Here is a 21935-nt window from a genome sequence, read left to right as displayed (position 1 = left end):
TGACAACACAACGATTTAAGCACAAGTTATTCTTTTTGATTACATAGGGCAAATAAAACTGTTAGAGTTACCCACTAATCATGCACAACGTACATGAACCTATGCTAGCATGGCAAGTTCTAAATCTCAAGATCCACTGTCGCTTCACAAGAGATTAACACCCTATCTTATATGTTCGCGACGCACATAAGACGAATACGCACAACCAATACTAGATATCAAGCAATCATCACTCACTAAAGTATTAAACAATTAACTAAAGAATTCCATAATAAATCCGTTGCAACCCCATGATCACGATTAGCCCATAATAGGACTTATCGCCATCATGGGTTCATATGAAATCATGATAAACAAACACAAGAAAATAATAACTAAACTAATTATATTAAAACAGAGTACGTCACAAGAGTAAATAAGTCAAAGCAAGAAAACTAGCATTCAACGTTACAACGAAACAAGAATCACAAGAAAATATGCTTCCTCTTCATTGCGGTGTGCTAAATCGGTCTTCTTCCTTATCTCCTTCGCTTCTTGTGTAAAACACAATCTTCTTCTTCTTTTTTCCCCTGTGAAAACGTCTCAAATCTACTTATATAATAGTCCCATAAAACTCAGATTACATAGAAGTTGGAAGCCAAACAGAAGTAGAAGTCTAAAATAATTCAGCAAAATTCCCGACCCTGCGCGGCCGCTCAGCATAGCTGCGCGGGCGCGCAGGCCTCTACTGGAAAAAATCCAAGTTTGCTCCGTTTCTTCGCCGTAATCTGCCCGTTCCTTTCCTCTCGCAATGGTGAACACATGCCAAGGCTTATTCTTGATGATTCCTCCCCCGAAATGCAACTAATACCCTGAAATGCATAAACACTAGAAAAACGCATCAAATACACAAAATACTTGATTTCAAGACACCAATTTAAGCCATTTTAAGACGTTCTAAGTGGTATAAAATGCCACTTATCACACCCCCAAACTTAAATCGATGCTTGCCCTCAAGCGTCACAGACTCAAAAATAAATAAAAATATGCATGAATGCAATCTATATGAAAATGCAGCGATCCCCCTTACTACAATTAATCAACCAAATTGCCACATCTCAACGAATGCAGTTAGACAACTAAAGATCAATAAACTCATGCAAACGGACATACAGCCAGAAACGTGGTGTGTGCAAATGCTTAACAGATATGCTTCGGAACTAGACCAATTACTATGACTAGACTATCCTCAAGGCAATCCTACGATTATACAAAGAATAAAAATTCTAGGCACAAAGTGATATACAACACTACAAGAACTCTGGAGCTTACTACGGAATCGTGCTTTTTATTTACAACTCAAATGCTTATTTGACCGTGCAATGAGTGAGGTCCACAAAAGACTTATACAATGATATCCACGTAACGAGCGTTAGGTTAGCGGATCCCAGACTCTAAAAGCCTTAGGTCGCTAGGCACAAAGTCCCCTAAGAACTTAATAACTCGAATACCAAAGAGCCCACTCTTGATCAATTATGCCAAATTTTTTTTTTCTTTTTTTTTTTAATTTCTGAGCAAGTGTGTTTCGCTCCATATTGCTCAACCCTAGACTACTCGCAACATACGCGAGCCGGCTACTAGCCATTTGACGCCTAGCCACAACTAGCAACAACTTCCATATTTTTTTCTCCAAAATTTTTCTTTTTCATGTCTTTATCACTAAGAACCTATAATCGAATTATAAGCATAATAAGTAGATTGACCTTGAAAACAACCAAATCATAACACAATCTAGCCCTTTCGCATTCTCTAAGACTTAGTGGACTTACAATTGTTTCTAGCATGCATATCAACCTACACAACTTAATATCACTTTAATGTTATCACTACACTCGCATCAATATCACAATTCAGTCGATAAATCATTGCAAAAGGGATCATGGTAAATGCATGAGCAACATGACATTCATAAAAAAAAAACTATATGGCATAAATTATGCAACTATATGAACTAAACTATCATGAATATGCAACTAAATGACACACACACAATATTCCTTAACTACCACCCCCAAACTAAAAATCTTCACTGTCCTCAGTGAAAGTAGTAGAAAGGAACACAGTGTATACCTACTCGGAGTCATCATCATCATCACCCTCAGTGGGTGGAGTATCAGGCGGCGGGTATGCAGAGTCCTCACCAAAAACTGGCCACTGGATATCAGCTCCAAGGCCTCGAAAAGCAGTCCCTAACGCAAGGGTGAGTTCCTGAGCAAACCTGCTATGTGTCTCATACATGGCATCCATCCGCCGTGAAAGCCTCCTATACTGGGCATCAATCATCCCAGCACCCTCCTGAGCTCTCGAAGAACCAGCCTCATCACGCCCTGGCCTAGCCATAGTAGCACCTCGTGCTGGACGCCCTCCTGGAAGACGATAACCCAGCCCATGCTCCTCAGGCTCACCACCGGTCCACTCCTGCATCCCATTCAGAGTGCCAGAATCAATCGGAGCGGCTGGCAACTGCAACTGCTCAGGAGCCGGCCAGTTCACTCCCACTGCTCGGCATAGCTTCGTAACCGTGGATGCATAAGGGATGTTCATATGCTTCGCTCCCCTCAAAAACTTCAGAATTCCTTGGTAGATAAACTCACCAAGGTCCACATAGTATTCCTCATTCAGAATTCCCCACAACAGCTGTACTCTCTCAACTGTGACCTCGTGTGCATGCGAAGAAGGCAAAATATTAGCACAAATAAATGTATTCCATGCACGGGCATACCTGTTCATGGCGATCGCCAGAAAGTGACGATACTCATTATTGCCTGTACTGCGGGTCCAAACTGTGCCCGGTCGACAGAGAGTCGCACAAATCAAATCCAAGTCAAAATCCTCAGCAGTCTTTTCATTCCAGTTCTCCTCCTCGGGCTTCCTCTCTCACTGTCCAATCACACGGCAAATCGCCGCAGGATGATAATCAACCGTCATCCCACGGACCACAGAAAACCCATTCTTTTCAGCCTTCGCGTTCGCGTAGAACTCGCGAACAACGCTCATCGGTACTGCTTCGGGTGACTCACAAAAAGCTATCCACCCCTTCTCTGCAATCATGGGCAACAACTCACCATCCCTCCCCGATGGTAAAAACCCCCTCTCCTTCAGAATCGGCTTACCCAACAGCCTAGTGTACTCCTCCTCCGCGGCTCTGTCAGTTAACCGAGGCCTTGCAGCAGTACCCCTCGATGAATCAGCAGTAGGAACTGTGCTGCTGCTGTCAATAGTGCGTGCTCTCTTGGGTGCCATTGATTCGTGAATAAAAGCGTGTAAGAACTGATATTTGATGTTTGTGAGAGGGTTTAAGTGTAGGAAGTTTTGTGGGAGATATGTAGGATAGGTGTATGTATATATAGGGTGTGGATTAGATTAGGGTTTGGGAATTAAGGGATAAAATGATGGGGTAGTGGGAACAAATCATGGGTTTATGGGCTAAAACTGTTTTTGTGTTTGTTTTTGTTTGGTTTTTTTTTTTCTGAACTGTAAAAAAAATTTCTGGTCCTCGACCCCTGCGCGGCCGCTCAGCATAGCTGCGCGGGCGCTCAGCTTGTTGCGCGGCCGCTCAGCTTAGCTGCGCGGGCGCGCAGGGGGTTACTGGAATTTTTTTTTTCAGCCCCTGTTTTCTGATTTTTTTGTGTTTTTGGATAGGTTATTAACTTCTAAGGGTTCCTGTAACAATAATTCATGGGTTGCCTCCCACGCAGCGCTTCTTTTTCGTCATTAGCTTGACGTTTCGTACCCTGCTCAAGTAGTCAACAAAATGGCACTAACCACTTCTCGGTTTGCCATGTCCCCATAGTAGTGCTTCAACCGTTGACCATTAACCTTGAATGCTTGGTCCGGATCATTCTCAAAAATTTCCACCGCTCCATGTGGAAACACAGTTTTGACAATAAAAGGTCCAGACCACCTTGATTTTAACTTCCCAGGAAAAAGTCGGAGCCGAGAGTTGAATAAGAGAACTTGTTGCCCTGGCACAAATAACTTTGGATGTAGCTTCCTATCGTGCCACCTCTTCACCTTTTCCTTATACATTTTGTTATTTTCGTACGCTTGAAGTCGAAATTCATCCAGTTCATTAAGCTGAAGCATTCTTTTCTTACCAGCTGCATCTAAATCCAGGTTCAACTTCTTCAATGCCCAGTAGGCCTTATGCTCAAGCTCCGCAGGTAGATGACATCCCTTACCGTACACCAACTGGAACGGTGACATCCCAAGTGGAGTTTTGTATGCTGTTCTGTAAGCCCAAACAGCTTCATCGAGCTTTAAAGACCAATCCTTCCTTGACGGACAAACAACCTTCTCTAGAATGCGCTTTATCTCTCTGTTAGACACTTCCACTTGACCATTTGTTTGCGGATGATAGGCAGTAGCTACTCGATGATTCACATTATAACGCTGCATCATAGAAGTGAACTTACGGTTGAAAAATGCGATCCTTCATCACTTATGATTACCCGAGGTGTTCCAAACCTTGTGAAAATTTGCTTATGAAGAAAATTTAGCACTGCCTTTGCATCATTTGTCGGTAAAGCTTTAACTTCGACCCATTTTGAGACATAATCGACTGCCAGCAAGATGTACTGATTATTGCAAGATGAGATAAAAGGCCCCATGAAATCGATTCCCCATACATCAAAGACCTCGACTTCAAGCATCACATTTAATGGCATTTCACCCTTCCTTGACAAATTTCCCACTCTTTGGCAACGATCACACCTTAAAACAAACTGATGAGCATCCTTGAACAAAGTAGGCCAGAAAAAACCTGCTTGCAGAATACGAGCTGCCGTCTTCTCACCGCCATAGTGTCCACAATAAACCGTGGAATGGCAGTCTCGTAATATCCCCTCCGTCTCACAGAACGGGATACATCTCCTGATGATCTGGTCAGCTCCCTGTCTAAACAAATATGGTTCATCCCACATATACCACTTCGCCTCATGCAGAAACTTCTTCTTTTGAGCGGATGTCAAATTAGGAGGCATTATATTGCTGACGAGATAGTTTACAATATCTGCAAACCATGGTTCTTCCTCCTGAATTGCAAACAACTGCTCATCCGGAAAAGATTCATTGATTAACGTCCTATCTTGTGAAGTAGAATCGGGCTTCTCCAACCTGGAGAGATGGTCAGCTACTTGATTCTCAGTACCTTTTCTATCTTTGATCTCTAACTCAAATTCCTGAAGTAAAAGCACCCAACGAATGAGTCTTGGCTTCGAATCCTTCTTAGAAACCAGATAGCGAATAGCTGCATGATCATTGAATACTGTTACTTTCGTACCAAGCAGATAAGATCGAAATTTTTCAAAGCCAAAGACTATAGCCAAAAGCTCCTTCTCAGTAGTGGTGTAGTTCAATTGGGCACCATTTAAAGTCTTAATCGCATAGTAGACCACATGGAAGAGATTTTTCTTGCGCTGTCCCAGAACTGCACCTACCGCATAATCACTCGCATCACACATCATCTCAAATGGTTCTGTCCAATCTGGTGCTGTAATGACTGGTGCCGTGATCAAACTCTTCTTGAGAGTCCCGAATGCTGCCAAACATTCATCATCAAATTTGAACGGCACATCTTTCTCAAGCAAATTGCACAACGGCTTAGATATCTTTGAAAAGTCCTTGATGAATCGCCGATAAAAACCCGCATGACCAAGAAAACTACGGATTCCTTTCACAGAATTAGGTGGAGGAAGATTTTCAATGACTCCCACCTTGGCCTTGTCCACCTCCAGACCCTTGCTAGAGACCTTATGCCCAAGGATAATGCCTTCACGTACCATAAAGTGACATTTCTCCCAATTAAGCACCAAATTAGTTTCCACGCATCTTTTGAGTACGGCGCGCAGATTATTCAAACATTCATCATATGAGTGTCCAAAGACGGAGAAGTCATCCATGAACACTTCGACGTTATTTCCAATCATGTCAGAGAATATAGCCATCATACATCTCTGAAAGGTGGCCGGGGCGCCACATAACCCAAACAAAACTCTACGAAAAGCAAACGTGCCAAATGGACAAGTGAAGGTAGTCTTTTCCTGATCCTCTGGTGCAATACAAATCTGATTATACCCGGAATAACCATCCAGAAGACAAAAATACTCATAACCCGCCAATCTGTCAAGCATCTGATCAATAAATGGAAGGGGGAAGTGATCCTTCCTTGTGGCTTTGTTCAATTTTCTATAATCCATGCATACTCTCCATCCTGTAACTGTTCGAGTAGGGATGAGCTCATTCTTTTCATTTGCGACCACAGTGATACCTCCCTTCTTAGGTACACATTATACGGGGCTCACCCATGAGCTGTCAGAAATAGGATAAATGATGCCTGCATCTAGCCATTTCAGAATTTCTTTCTTCACCACCTCCTTCATGATGGGATTCAGTCTTCGCTGCTGTTCCACAGTTGGCTTACTACCTTCCTCTAGCAGAATTTTATACATACAATATGAAGGACTTATCCCCTTGATGTCTGCTATGGTCCATCCTATAGCCGATTTGAATTCTCTCAAAATCCTTAAGAGCTTGTCTTCCTCACTACCTGAAAGGTCAGATGAAATAATAACAGGTAACGTAGATGAATCACCTAAAAAAGCATATCTCAAGTGTTCAGGTAATGGCTTGAGCTCCAAGGTAGGTGCTTCCTCTATTGATGGTTTGAGCTTCCCTTCAGCGTTCTTGAGGTCAGAAGTACCAAGAGATTCAAATGGTATGTCCAGCTTCCGCTTCCAGGGAGAAGCGTTCAGATATTGTAATTGCTCGTTGCTATCTTCATCATCGCTGTCAAAATCCCCCACTAAGGCCTTTTCCAATGCATCAGACATTAGCATGTGATCGAGTTCCGAAGTAACCGCAGAATCAATCACATCCACTTTTAAGCACTCCTCATCTTCTGTAGGGAATTTCATTGCCTTGAATACGTTGAAGGTCACATCCTGATCTTGGACCCGCATAGTAAGTTCACCTTTTTGCACATCTATCAAGGTACGGCCAGTAGCCAAGAAAGGCCTCCCCAAGATTATGGGAATCTTCTTATCTTCCTCAAAATCCAGAATAACAAAATCTGCAGGAAAGAAGAGCTTATCCACCTTGACGAGCACATCCTCAACTATGCCCCTTGGGTAAGTAATGGAACGGTCAGCCAATTATAGTGACATGTATGTGGGTTTTGGATCAGGCAGATCCAGTTTTTTAAAGATCGACAACGGCATCAGATTAATGCTTGCTCCCAAATCACAAAGGCACTTGTCAAACGTCATATTGCCAATTATGCAAGGAATGGTGAAGCTCCCTGGATCTTTCAGTTTTGGTGGTAACTTTTGTTGCAGAACAGCGCTGCATTCTTCCGTGAGAGCAACGGTTTCAAGGTCATCCAGTTTCACCTTCCTTGAAAGAATAGTCTTCATAAACTTCGCATAACTAGGCATTTGTTCCAGAGCCTCAGCGAAAGGTATATTGATGTGAAGTTTCTTGAACACCTCCAGAAACTTCCCGAACTGTCTATCCAGCTTTTGTTGCTGCAATCTCTTAGGAAAAGGTGGTGGAGGATAGAGCTGTTTCTCCCCTGTATTAGCCTCAGGCAGAGTGTGTTCAACAGTAGTCTTCCTTGGTTCCGCCGCTTTCTCCTTTTGCTTAGATTCTTCACCTCTAATTTCATCTTCTAATTCTTTTGCCTTTTCAGCATCAGCTACTTTTCCAGACCTTAAGGTAATAGCCTTGACTTGCTCTTTAGCTTCCTTCCTTCCTGGTACTTCCGTGTCACTGGGAAGAGTGCCAGGTTGACGATTGAGCACTGTATTGGCTAATTGACCGATTTGATTTTCCAAGGTCTTGATAGAAACCGCCTGACTCTTGCACAACAGCTTAAGTTCCTCAAAATCAGCACTAGTAGGTGCAGCTGCACTTCCTTGTTGAGGATATGATTGCCTTGTAGCGTACTGCTGAGGTTGCTGGAATCCAGGTGGGTTAAACTGTTTACTCACTCCTTGCTGATATGGTGGCTGAATAGAATTCTGATTATTCCCCCAGCTGAAATTTGGATGATTTCTGTTGTTAGGATGATAGGTCGCTGGCACAGGCTGCTGTTGTCGCTGATAATTATTCACATACTGAACAGATTCCTTTACAAGAGAACACTGATCCGTAGCATGAGAACCTGCACAAAGCTCACAAACCATAGCTATTTGATTAACTCCATATGTAGCCAGAGAATCAACCTTCATTGATAGCGCTTGGAGCTGGGCTGCAATAGCGGTGGCTGCATCAACTTCCAGAATACCTGCTACCTTGCCTGACGTCATCCTCTGAGTTGGGTTTTGATGCTCATTTGCAGCCATCGTCTCGATAAGATTATACGCCTTAGTATAGCTTTTAGCCCATAAGGCGCCTCCAGTTGCTGCATCGAGCATGGGCCAAGATTGGGCCCCCAAACCATTATAGAAACCAGTGATCACCATCCAATCCGGCATTCCATGATGTGGACATTTTCTCAACATTTCCTTGTAGCGTTCTCAAGCCTCGCACATAGATTCTGTAGGTTGCTGCGCAAACTGAGTAAGAGCACTCCTCATAGCAGCAGTCTTTGCCATCGGATAAAACTTCACCAGAAACTTTTGCGCAAGATCTTGCCACGTAGTGATGGACCCAGCTAGTTCAGAATGTAACCAGTCTTTAGCTTTGTCCCTTAGTGAGAATGGGAAAAGCCTCAACTTGATAGCCTCATCAGTCACGCCATTATACTTAAAAGTGCTGCAGATCTCGACAAAATTCCTTATGTGCATGTTGGGGTCTTCGGTTGCCGCTCCTCCAAAAGAAACAAAATTCTGCACCATCTGAATAGTGCCCGACTTGATTTCAAAGGTGTTAGCTTGAATAGCCGAATGAAGGATGCTTGACTGAATGTCATCAATTTTGGGCCGAGAAAAATCCATAAGAGCTGGATCAGCTTGAACAATACGATCTCCCATGTTTACTGGTTCTTTCTGCTCAGTTCCTGAATCCGAATCCTCAAAATCTAACTTCTCCGGAATATCAAGAACTTCGTCTGTCTCCTCAGCTGTATCTAAAGTCCTCTTGCGAGCACGAGAACGAGTTTGCATAAATGCTTGCTAAAGTACCTGAAACACAACCGAAAAAAAAGAAGAAAAAAATAAGTAACTACTACGTCCTAATCACTGAGTCCTAATGACCAATGATGGTAAGTACATAAACTAAACAAATACGCCGAGTCCCCGGCAGCGGCGCCAAAAACTTGTTAGGGCGAAAACACGCGCTAATATTCACGCAAGTATACGCGTTCGCAAGTAATATAGAATACTTTCTAGTTCGTTCCCTCAGAGACTCAGACTAAATTATTGTCTAATTAAACTCACTCACCAATGTATGATTACTTCTCAATGTTAAGATAATAACACTTAAAACTGTTGATTAAATATTAACTATAATTAACTACTTAATTAACCACTTAACTAACACTTCAATTTATCAATAATAAACACTCATGAGATCACAACTTCATTATTACTTCCTTCTATAGCCATTGTTATTACCTTTAGCATGTGACAGTGATGATATTAATCGAATAACACGAAACTGATAAAAGCCAACTTTCATTGTACTAATACCATTCTACCAAGCATCCACAATTAAGATAGAAGTTGAATAGTCATCAATTATGTTGAGTCCCCATATGTCTACAGAAATTGACAACACAACGATTTAAGCACAAGTTATTCTTTTTGATTACATAGGGCAAATAAAACTGTTAGAGTTACCCACTAATCATGCATAACGTACATGAACCTATGCTAGCATGGCAAGTTCTAAATCTCAAGATCCACTGTCGCTTCACAAGAGATTAACACCCTATCTTATATGTTCGCGACGCACATAAGACGAATACGCACAACCAATACTAGATATCAAGCAATCATCACTCACTAAAGTATTAAACAATTAACTAAAGAATTCCATAATAAATCCGTTGCAACCCCATGATCACGATTAGCCCATAATAGAACTTATCGCCATCATGGGTTCATATGAAATCATGATAAACAAACACAAGAAAATAATAACTACACTAATTATATTAAAACAGAGTACGTCACAAGAGTAAATAAGTCAAAGCAAGAAAACTAGCATCCAACGTTGCAACGAAACAAGAATCACAAGAAAATATGCTTCCTCTTCATTGCGGTGTGCTAAATCGGTCTTCTTCCTTATCTCCTTCGCTTCTTGTGTAAAACACAATCTTCTTCTTCTTTTTTTCCCTGTGAAAACGTCTCAAATCTACTTATATAATAGTCCCATAAAACTCAGATTACATAGAAGTTGGAAGCCAAACAGAAGTAGAAGTCTAAAATAATTCAGCAAAATTCCCGACCCTGCGCGGCCGCTCAGCATAGCTGCGCGGGCGCGCAGGCCTCTACTGGAAAAAATCCAAGTTTGCTCCGTTTCTTCGCCGTAATCTGCCCGTTCCTTTCCTCTCGCAATGGTGAACACATGCCAAGGCTTATTCTTGATGATTCCTCCCCCGAAATGCAACTAATACCTTGAAATGCATAAACACTAGAAAAACGCATCAAATACACAAAATACTTGATTTCAAGACACCAATTTAAGCCATTTTAAGACGTTCTAAGTGGTATAAAATGCCACTTATCAGGCACCTGCGTTTAGAAGCCCGAAAGAGACTACTTTGTAAGCGAAGACACCCTTGTGAGTGATAAATGCAGTGTCATCCTGATCCTCCTCTGCCAATTTTATTTGATTATATCCGGAGAAAGCATCCATAAATGACAACATTTCATTGCCTGCTATTGCATCGATAAGTTGATCGATATTAGGGAGCGGATAAAAGTCTTTTGGGCAAGTTTTGTTAAGGTCGGAGTAGTCAATGCACATACGCCACTTGCCATTACTCTTTTTGACTAAGACAGTGTTCGCGATCCATCTGGGGAACAGTACGGGCTTGATGAACCCTGCTTCAAGTAGCCTGTCTACTTCTTTTTCAATTGCTTCTTGCTTTTCTTTTGATAAAATTCTCCTTTTCTGCTTTATCGCTTTAACTCCTGTCTTCAGGTTTAGACGATGCAGAACTATACTTGTTGGGATGCATGGCATTTCTTTTGGGGCCCAGGCAAAGATGTCTTTGAACTATTTGAAGAGATGTATTAGAGCTGTCCAGAGTTCATGTGAAATTTTTGTGCCTATCTTTATTGTTCTGTCTGGCTCTGCATCATCTGGTGGTATCTCCTCTACTGGTTCAACGGCTTCATAAGTGGGGGGCTTCGGAGACTCGGTGATGTCTTTGGGTCTACTTCGACGACCTGATTGACTGAAGTCTCAGTTTGGAGAGTTTTCTTCGGAATTGCCGAGCTTATATAGCATTGCCTTGATGTTTTCTGATCTCCACTCATCTCGCCGACCTCGAAATCTGTGATGAATTTCATCTTTAGATGGGGACGAAAATTATTATTTTCAATGGCCCTAAAGTAGTTCTGCCAATGATCGCATTATAACTGGAGATTGCGTTTATGACATGGAATTTAACCATCTGCCATGTTTGGCAAGGGGAAGACCCGAAGAGTAGAGGTAGGTCAATCACCCCAACCACCTTTACTTCATTTCCTGTAAACTTATATAAGGGTGCATCCCGGGCATCCTTTAACTTCTTATCGCCAATATCCATTCTTTTGAAGGCACTGTAATAGAGGATACTACATAACTGCCATTGTCGACAAGGATCTTTTGTACTGTATTTGTTCCTATTTTGGTGGTAATCACTAGTGCATCCTGGTGATCTTCTATTATTCTATCACCGTAATCTTCATTTGAAAAAGAGATGATAGGAGAAGGATTTCACTTTGGTTTCTTGGATTCAATTCTGAATACCTCTCATGCATATGATTTTCTTGACCTGTTAGAATTTCCTCTAGTTGAGTGACCTCCTGATATAAAGTCAATTACTCTGTCTTGGTCGTATTACTGGTGCTGCGATGAGTCTTCTTTAACTGCCAAGTGTGCGAGCTCTCCGCTCTGAACCTTATCTTCTATCAAATTTTTCAGTTGGTAGCATCTTTCTGTTGTATGCCTTGTGTCTTCATGATAGTCACAGAATTTGTTGCTCGGAGGTCTGTTTGGGTTCATGGGCCGTGGGGGTCGGTACCCGGGGACGCTTTGAGAATAGCTAAGATTTGAGTCTTATCGATGCTGAGCTTTGTGAAGTCTCGCTCTTCGCGAGGCCTGGGAGGCAATGACCTTTGTTTTACTGGTGATACCCGTGTTGTTGAAAGGTCCTCTGAGCCTTTTACAGGCTTTTCATCCAGTTTACTCACGGCAGGTGACGCCCTAGATGGTTCCTTCTCATTCCTATAACCTCTTTTGCGATAATCCCACTATGATGATCGTTCGGTCGACCTACTGTTTCTTTGACCCGGGGACCTTGTTCCTTATATGCTTCCTACCGCTTCTTGGAGAGTTAACCTATTTTCAAATAAGTAAATGGCTGTTTGGAGAGTGACAGTGCTTTTTTCGAAGAATTCTTCGAGCAGTAAGTTGTGTCTACTCCTGTCAACACCTGCTGCAAGATATGTGAAGGCCAAATTTTCTATCAAATCAGGAATTTGGATAGTCTCAGCCAGAAACCGATTGATATATTCTCTAAGACTTTCATCTGATCTTTGGCGAATGTTTACAAGTGATGCCGTCATTTTTTGCCCTTTCTTGTTTGTAGAGAACCTGGATTTAAATTTATTTTTCAAAGTGGTCCCCGATTCTATTGTTCTTGGTGGTAGGTTATTGTACCACATAAGAGCTGGGCCTTTCAAACATTTGAGAAATATTGACATTTGGCTGTATCCGAATGTCCATGGAAGGTCATTCGTCCATCAAAGAGGTGGATGAAGTCTGCGGGGTCCGTGGATCCCTCGAACTGCTCTATTGGTGGGACTTTAAGATCTCTATTTATTCTAGCCCTTTCAATTCTTCGAGATAGAGTACTTTCTGAAGAAGTTTCCATTTCGTTTGAGTGTGTCCTTATGAAATCTCGAACCAAAATCACATCATCTTAAGTAAGGTTTGTTACACCTCTACCTTCTATATTGTCGTCATCATCTGCAATGTCGTTATCCTCGTGTCTTCGCCTACGCCTCCGTGACGTCAACTACCCTGTGGAGTCCTCCGTCCTCGTGTATTCACTTCCCATAGAAGATCTCCATGATGGTTCGTAGTCTTCAGTTTGATATTCGGAGGAAACATGTCCTTCGGAGACTTCCATGAGCTCTCTTTGGAGGCGAGCTATTTCTCGTTTTTGCCTTTCCTTCTTGAGTAACATTATTCGTTTAGCATCTAGACGGCGTAACTCGTCGTCGGCCTCCATCTCCATGGCATCCAGTTTGAGTTTAGTAGAATCCTTGTCTTTTTGGCATTTTATTTTTTCCAGATGGAGTCGTGCATCACTAGTGAGTACCTGTTTACCTTGTGGAGTGAGGACTCGAGTTCTCTTATCTTCAGATTTGTGCACCTCAAGTTGTAATGGATCATCATTGTTTGTTCCATCTATTTCTAGGAATAAACTCTTTGGAGTTAATGGAGCTTTTTTCTTCTCCATTTGCTTGATACTAGTTATCTCTCTAGTGTTTGGGTTTTTGCTTGTGCTTAATTTGTTGATTATTTATCATTGTTTTTATTTGTATGCTTTCTAAGAGGAGGTTAAAACTCCTTCTAGCGCCATTGTTAAAGTGTAATATCAGAACCCTTTTCATGTATATTTACAAGTCCTTTTATACTATCTAAGTGGGCCTTTTTAGTGGGCTCTTTACTATGGGGTTGTGGCCCAACACTTCCATTGATGTCAAAGATCCTTTTAATGATGTGGACTTGCCAATTATTGCTGAAGAAGGCTCTAACAAGCAAGGTTCTATGACTGAGAAAGGTATAGAGAAAGTGTACCAAGGTTATTGCTTTTACAATGAGGGGCTCTTCTCTCAGAAAGCAATAAAAATTCTCGAGGAAGGTAGTTTGGAAATTTTTTTGAAGGCCTTTAAACCTAACAATGTTGACCTGGAAATGGAAGTCTTTGGTAATGTGTTCGCTAAGGACATCTTGGAAGCGGCTGTCACTGACAAGCTTGATGCTCTCTTGAAATCTGTGATGCCCCTTAAGAAAGGTGATAAGGTTATTCGTATTGAAAAACCTGTGGATCAAACTGTTAATTTGCAAAATGACCAGTGCCAGGCTTGGGATAACTTAGACCAACTCATGGATGTTGAAGAGGTTCTCATTCAGATGGTGATGTTCGATGAGCTTCAGGGGAACCCTCGAAAAAATGTTTGATGTTTGATGAAGAAGACGCTTAGAAGTTTGCCGAGCTGCTGCTTTTGCTACTAGTTATGTTATTTCCTACTTTTAGTATTCTTAACTTTAGTTCTATCCTAGTCTTTTGTTTCAGGGTTAAAGTGTCAGGGATCTTACTCATCTGCACTGGTTCTACATGTATCGCCCTTTCTTTAATGAAATCTCTAGCTTATAAAAAAATACACTTTTTCATAGTTTTATATTTCACTGTTTTCTTCACAATATTTATATATAGAATGAATTTAATAATCTTATTAGTTAAATAAAATAAAAGTATACATATAAATTAAATTTGTAACTTATATATTATCATGTTTAGCTATATACTCCCTCAGTCCCTTGTTTATATTTTTAATAAAGTGTCCGACACGTAAGGTGTATACAAAATATAGTTATGTAACTTATTTTTACAATTTTTTTTTTCTGAATAAAAGTTGAATGTTTTAATTTTTATTCAAAAAAACAAAATTGTAAAAAAAAATTACAAAACTATATTTTATATGCACATTAAAATGTGTGTCAAACACTCTCTCAAAAATGTAAACAATCGAAAGGGACGGAGGAAGTAACTATTTTTTTCAAGAAAATGTAAAATAAATAAACTTGTAGTTTGTCGTGTAAAAGAAAATAAGCTTGTAATTTGTTATACTTATTCAAAATTATTTGATAAAACTAATATTATTTTACACCCCATATATTTACTTTACTATATTAACTTTAGTATGCACCCAAATTTTAATGGTTAAATTTGCTTGCTAATATTTTAAATTATGAATTTTTAACTTTCTTTTATATATTTTAATATAATTTTTTATATAAAAATATATATATGAAAATATGATAATATAGAATTTAGAATCGATCTTGATTTCCCGACCATCTAAAAGTTTATATTTGAAATTTGACTTCTTCGCTATGCTTTATTAATACTCAACAAACATGCATATTTAAAAATTATTAGTTTTGTTTTATAAAATTGAGGAATGCTAATAAGGCCAATATTAAAGTGTTATGATATTATTGTTTATAAAATAAAAGTTTTAATTTTTATTTTTTTCCAGAAAGTTTGATTGAAGTCTAATTAAATATTATAAAACATGGTTTACATTAATTAAGAAAATATACCTTAAATAATATAGTAATATCATAAAAAAATTTATAATTAGGTATTTAAAAAAAATAATATATAATTTATAATATTTCAGTCAAAATATGGTAGATATAATATAACTGATAAAGTACAAAATATGGACAACTATTTTAAAATGAGACTGTATAAAATTATATTTTTTGGAAAGCAAACAATAATATTAGAATAGAAATCGAGTATAACTTCAGGAGATCCAAATCATTGCAAACAAAATATATTCTTCTTACTTAACCATCTCAAAGTTACTCGACACTGCAATGGATGAACTTGATCAGACTAACTAAACATAAGTCTAAAGAACACACTTAATCAAAGACAAACTGAAATGAATTTTAAAGCCATGCAACATATATATAGACAATCAGACAATCACCAACTGACTGAACTATAAAGAGATATTTCACTGGATCAAATTTTCATTAGACAACTCACTATCCATTGCCATTTCTAACATCACTTCTTCAATATCCATAAACTATGTATTATGTCTTGGTCCCTCTCAGATTTCATAGTTTTATTCATTTTCATAGAACTGATGCGTCCAACTATAGAATCCAACGCATCCATCACTACACTTTTTAGAACATCCTTATCATACAAATCATCGCAGATTTCTATAACCTCCTTGGCCAATGATGAGAACATGTTAGCCAATAACTATCATGGAATCCCGTGATGGAGTTGCCTCTATCCATTGCGAATGTGAAGCTGTAGTAGGCCCATCTTCATTTGCATTGAGCTGGATAGATATTGTCATTTCAATTGCAAGTGCACGAGTTGCAACTCTAGGCGAACTATGGACAACTTTAAAAGATTTTGTAACCAACATATATTGAGAGGCCCAAAAGACTTGTTGGGCTAGAGTGAAGGCCAATAATTTGCCATTTGAGGCTTGGAGAGCCCCGATTTTGCTAAGGAATCTGCATCTACGTTCAAATTTCTCGGGACATATCAAATGATTAAAGTTTTAGTCACCAAGTCTCCCATATCCTTGGCTGCTGAATGTGAATCAAACAAGGATAACAACTCCATATGGCCAAGGTTTAAATGATGCTAAGGTGAGTGGGATTCTAAGAGTTGATAATTTGGAGTGGGATGTAGATATTCTTAGAGACTTATTCAATGAAAATGATGTGGCTCAGATTCTAAAGATTCCGCTAAGTCATTCCAGATTAGATGATTCGTGGATGTGGTTAGAGGAGGAGAAAGGGGAGTACTCAGTCAAGAGTGGATATCGAAGGTTGTGTCATCATGATAATGGGATTTATAATTCAGGGATTGACTTCAATTGGCTTAAGATCTGGAATTTGCCTATCCCGCTGAAGGTGAAATTTTTTATCTGGAGAATGATGCAGAATTGTCTTCCAACATTCGAAAATCTTAGAAGTCGTTGTGTCGAAGTATATCCCATATGTTCAGTTTATCATAACGATTCGGAGAGTGCTGAGCATGTCCTATTTTTCTGCTCTTTTGCACAGTCATGTTGGAATTTAGAAAAAGTAGATGGCGTTTCCAACCCAGACAAGTCTGTTCAGAGTATTATGAAGAACTGGTTCCAGGTTAAACCTTCAAAGGAGTTGGAGATTATTTGTATGCTAGTATGGCAAATCTGGGAGCATAGAAATAGTGTGGTGTGAAATAAGAAGTTTAAACCCCCGTCTATGGTGGCTAATGCAGCATGTTCTATTCTGTTCCAATGGCAACGAGCTCAGAGTACGCAAGACAGTCACTGGAAACTAAATGACAGGGAAGGCGTGTTAGTATGGAGAAGGCCAGATTTGGGGTGGCTTGTGTGTAATGTAGATGCTGCGGTTTTTAAAACAGGTGGTCGAAGCTCGTTTGGATGCGTCTTGAGGAATGACCAGGGGCATTTTGTAGCTGGCTATGGTGGTTTCTGGACGGGCATAGTTGATCCGAAAGTAGCAGAAGCTTTGACTTTTAAAGAAGCACTATCTTGGTTAAAAAGGAAGGGGATCTCATGTGTGAATATTGAATTGGATTCTTTAGCTGTTGTTCAAGCTTTTTGACAGTAAGTTGAGGAATTCTTCGTTTCTAGGGGCTATTATGGATGATTCTCGGTCTGTAGTTAAGGACTTAAGGTCCTATTCAGTGTATTTTATTAGACATTCAGCGAATTCAGTGGCTCATGCTTTGGCTAAAGAGACCGGTTATCAGTCTGAACGTAAGGAATGGTGTGTTGTACCATCCTTTCTTATCGATGTATTGCATTCTGATTTGATATAAAAGTTTCATTTTGGTTTTAAAAAAAAAAACTTCCTCTAGCAGTCAATTAACAACATAATGATGTCCATTCTTGATTTTTTTATTGCCTCTGTCGAATTTGAACACAATATTAATAAAACAGTTTCAAAAAACATGGGAAATACACACCAACTAAATTCATATAAAAAATCCTTCTACTTTTCTTATTGGACATATTGACAAAAATTAAAATCGTACAATTTTTAAAATCTTACTTATATAATGTTATTAAAAGATTTTAAAAAGATAAATGAAGACAAATAATGATAGAATAAACGATAAGTTACTAAACCACAAACACAGTAAACATTGCAACTATGGTTCAGAAAAAAATAAATTAGCATCCAATTTGACACCTTATGCTGTTGCAAGCTAGGTGCAATCTCATAAAGGTTTCTATCTTTTTTAGACTTACACGTATGTGCAAAATTAGTACCCTTGAGTTTAAATCAGTACCTTTAAAAAAGCCGGCGTAAGTAACCATGATCTGTAGAAACCTTTAGCTGCAAAGTAACTACTTCAAAATTAGTCGGTATAATTAACAGGTACACCAAGTCTAAGGAGGAACAACAGAGACAGTAACGCATGAGACTTGTACACTTTGTGTAACAACTTTGAAGAACAAAAGAAGTATTTATAGAAGTTCAATTCAAAAATTTTAACTTGATTGATTGCGGGAGGAATATCAACAAGCTTCTTACAATTAAAATTACTGACACAAATCGATTTCTTATGGCCAAGTGTTTGCCACTCTTCCATGGTTGTCCAAAGACCTTTTATATTCACTAGAACAACATCTGCGGGGTTTGGTTGAAAAACAACTGCTTCGGCATTTATGCTCACTGGCCAATATAAGATACCGATCAAGATACTCCAACTTCAAATTCCTATAAAAAATAAATATATTAAAATTAAATATATATATATAGTTTTACTCCAATACAAACTAAACTAAAATACAAACTACAAACTACACCTCCCACACACAACTACACATAATTCCCTCCATTTTTTAATTCAATTTTTCCCGTCAATTAGTGAACTCTTTTTAAAATCTATCTTCACTATATTTTTCTACATCATCCAACAATCAGTATAAATACCATATTTGATATGTTTCGACCATAAATCACTAATTATGTCTACGAGAATCACTAAAAATATTGGTTCTGGAATTAGTAGTGATTTCAGTTTACTGATTCGGGTAAGTTTAAATTCTGATTTGTCGTCAAAATATAGCAAATATTCTATGCAAATCGATGAGTGGGAGATGAATAAAAATATGGTAAAATTATTTTTTTTAAAAAGTTTACCAACTAACGGGAAAAGTAAAATTAAAAACGAAGGGGAGAGTGATTAAGGGAAAGTGATTAAACATGTGCGTCTCATTGTAGTTTGTATTCTAATATAAGTTTGTATTTGAGCACTTGCATATATATATATATATATATATACACACCAAAAAAGAAAGCACATATGTGTTTATTTATTACTGCGGAGTCTGCCGAAGGGCCGGAAAGGAAACGATCAACATGATTATCATTGCAATAGAGCTTTGAAACAATGAAGACTTCGTCGCGAGACTTAATCAACAAATATGCTTGAAAAACTTAACCATCACAAGTACAAATTTTACTGTAGAGCTTACATCTGATCTGCACAATTTGTGCTAATCAGCAACTTAAGAATGGAGAAAATATGCAACTCTAATGATAAATTTGTATGTGTTATTTTATATATTTATGGCTTGCAAGAACTGCTAAAGGAGTACACAGAGCACGCAAATGTCAGAATATATTGGTAGAAGACATCTGAAAAACAAATTAATAAAAAGAGTATGAGGATGAAGGATATTAATAGAAACATTAACATTACCAGAATAAGCTAAACATCTGTCTATTACCTAAGTTAAATTTCATAAAAAAAAGCCTTACAAAAAAAGTGAAAAGAACCGACAAGTTCCCAAAACTTAAGAATGACATATGACAAACTTATAACAAAACTAATTTCTTAAATAGATACATATAGAGTAACTAATATTAGGGTAAGTAAGAATATCGGTAAGTATGTGAAGTATCATTTATTATTCTAATTAGGAAAACTCCATATTTTTTAGGAAAGTAATAATAACACCCACTAAAAATTGAATATAAAGGAAGTAAGAGAGAAAGGAGAGAGTGGGAGTGATTGACTAATTTGTAGTTCTTGCAGTGACTTGTGTTGCTGGTTTAAGGATGCTTGGATATGTACTCGATTTTCTGCTATTAGTTTTTTCGACTTATTGCGATATCATTGAAGCATCATGTGGTCGAGATAAATAAACAATTCTCAACATAAATTGACAGCCACTTTAAGTTGATATCCTCTTTCTTCATTTGTGTGCATAATAAAAAACTGAAAAAAGAGGGTCTAAACGTGTGGCAGGTAATTTATTGCTACGGATGTAAATGAACTAATATAAAATACTTTTATATGTTAAAAGCACAAAATTTTAAAAAAAAGAGTGATATACATATTTTCTAATCAACAACATAAATTTCATACCTCTAAATAATGCGATTTAAAAAATATGTATCCATTCTTTTACACTGACAATAAGATATATACAATAGATCATACAATTTGGCCTACAAATCAGTTCCATCTCTACTACAAAATAATATGAAACTAACAAAATACAAAGTTAATTAAATTGCTAGCTAGCTTGACCAATGACTACATAAATAATATTTTTTTGAAAAAATATAAAGAATATTAAAATCAATTTCATCTTCGCTTAAAATCAATTACATCAACTACAATCATGTAAATGCATACAATTTAATACTTTCAAGTTAAGATAAGAAGCATTTCAATAAACCTGATTTGAGCATTTAGTCAAACACGAAATATGTGAACTCTCAAGCCTCAAATTAAAAACTCCAAGAACTCTTCATCAAAATGCAACATTACATAAAAAGTAAGTATTTATATTTCTGCTATTAATCTCACATTCATCAATATGCAAAATTCAATCCAGAAAAATATAAAAGCATATAGTTTGTATTATAAAAACACATATATCCGTTGACGATTTTGTAAACACTGCTGCATAATTCATCAACATATTTAAAAACAGATTAACAACAAAAAAATAATACAGAGCGTTAATCAATACAGAAAACAGATTAACAGCAAATTCTTAGAAATAGTTAAAAACTCTATAAGAAATTTAATCAAACAGTTGGTTTGCGAACCGTGTGTAAGATTAAAACTGAGAAATCTCTTTATCACACATTCATTATCATGCAAAACAAAAAATGAAAACATGTTTAGATAAAACACAAACATGATCAGATAAAACTCGAAATTGGAATTTATAAATAGAACAAAGTATGAGAGATATCTATAACCTGCAAAAAGTAGAGTAATAAAATTAGATTACTTGTATGAAAATAGTATTAGAACAATACAACTATGGATAAAATTGGAACATGCTTTGTTTACCTCTCTCTAACACATCTAAAGTTTAACTAATAAACTGCTTAATAGCTGGTTCTGGTTTAATATTGAATTAACAACTATGAATTTCTAAAATCATATCACTTTGCAAAGTAATTTTCACAACATCGGCAAATTTTCACAAAGTAGTTTATAAAGAGAAAAAAGTATGAGAGATCTATAACCTGCAAAAAATAGAGTAATACAATTAGAGTACTTGTATGAAAATTATATTAGAACATATAGTCTAATGAGATTTATATAATATAATCAATATTAGGTATTTATGAAGAATATATACGATGTGTGAGTGATGATGTCTTACGTTCGATTCATTGTGCTGCTTTCACAAATGAAACCTGGTGATTCGTAGAACATATGTAATCTGTAAAAAGAAAGAGAGAATAATGAGATTCCTTGATTTGAAATTTGAGAAAATAAAACTGATTGATTATACATGCGTTTGAAATTGTGTAAGTGTGTGTATCTATCTAATTTAATTGCACCAATCAAGGAAGATATGATTTAGTGACAGTTTCTATAGATAAGTAATTTGAAATTCAAAAATTAACCAAATATCAATTAGGATGAGTCAAAATTAAGTTAATTGGATAGTTCATGAATCTAGTAAAATATATAG

General features: G+C 37.8%; 1 protein-coding gene and 1 non-coding gene across 2 annotated transcripts; both read left to right on the top strand.

Moving 5' to 3' along the window:
* The first annotated feature begins 8511 nt into the window (after positions 1-8511).
* On the top strand, positions 8512-8618 carry LOC141703803 (small nucleolar RNA R71). The gene has a single exon (XR_012567693.1). It is a non-coding gene; the product is annotated as a small nucleolar RNA R71 (small nucleolar RNA).
* An 8596-nt stretch (positions 8619-17214) lies between these two features.
* LOC141703795 (uncharacterized) lies at positions 17215-17580 on the top strand. The gene has a single exon (XM_074507232.1). The coding sequence runs from the start codon at positions 17215-17217 to the stop codon at positions 17578-17580; it is 366 nt and encodes a 121-aa protein (XP_074363333.1).
* The last annotated feature ends 4355 nt before the right edge of the window (positions 17581-21935 follow it).

This window comes from Apium graveolens, unplaced genomic scaffold, assembly GCF_009905375.1.
Source record: "Apium graveolens cultivar Ventura unplaced genomic scaffold, ASM990537v1 ctg7107, whole genome shotgun sequence".
NCBI classification, from domain to species: Eukaryota; Viridiplantae; Streptophyta; class Magnoliopsida; order Apiales; family Apiaceae; genus Apium; species Apium graveolens.
Note: the sequence above shows the minus strand (reverse complement) of the source record. Positions and strands in the feature narration are given on the sequence as shown.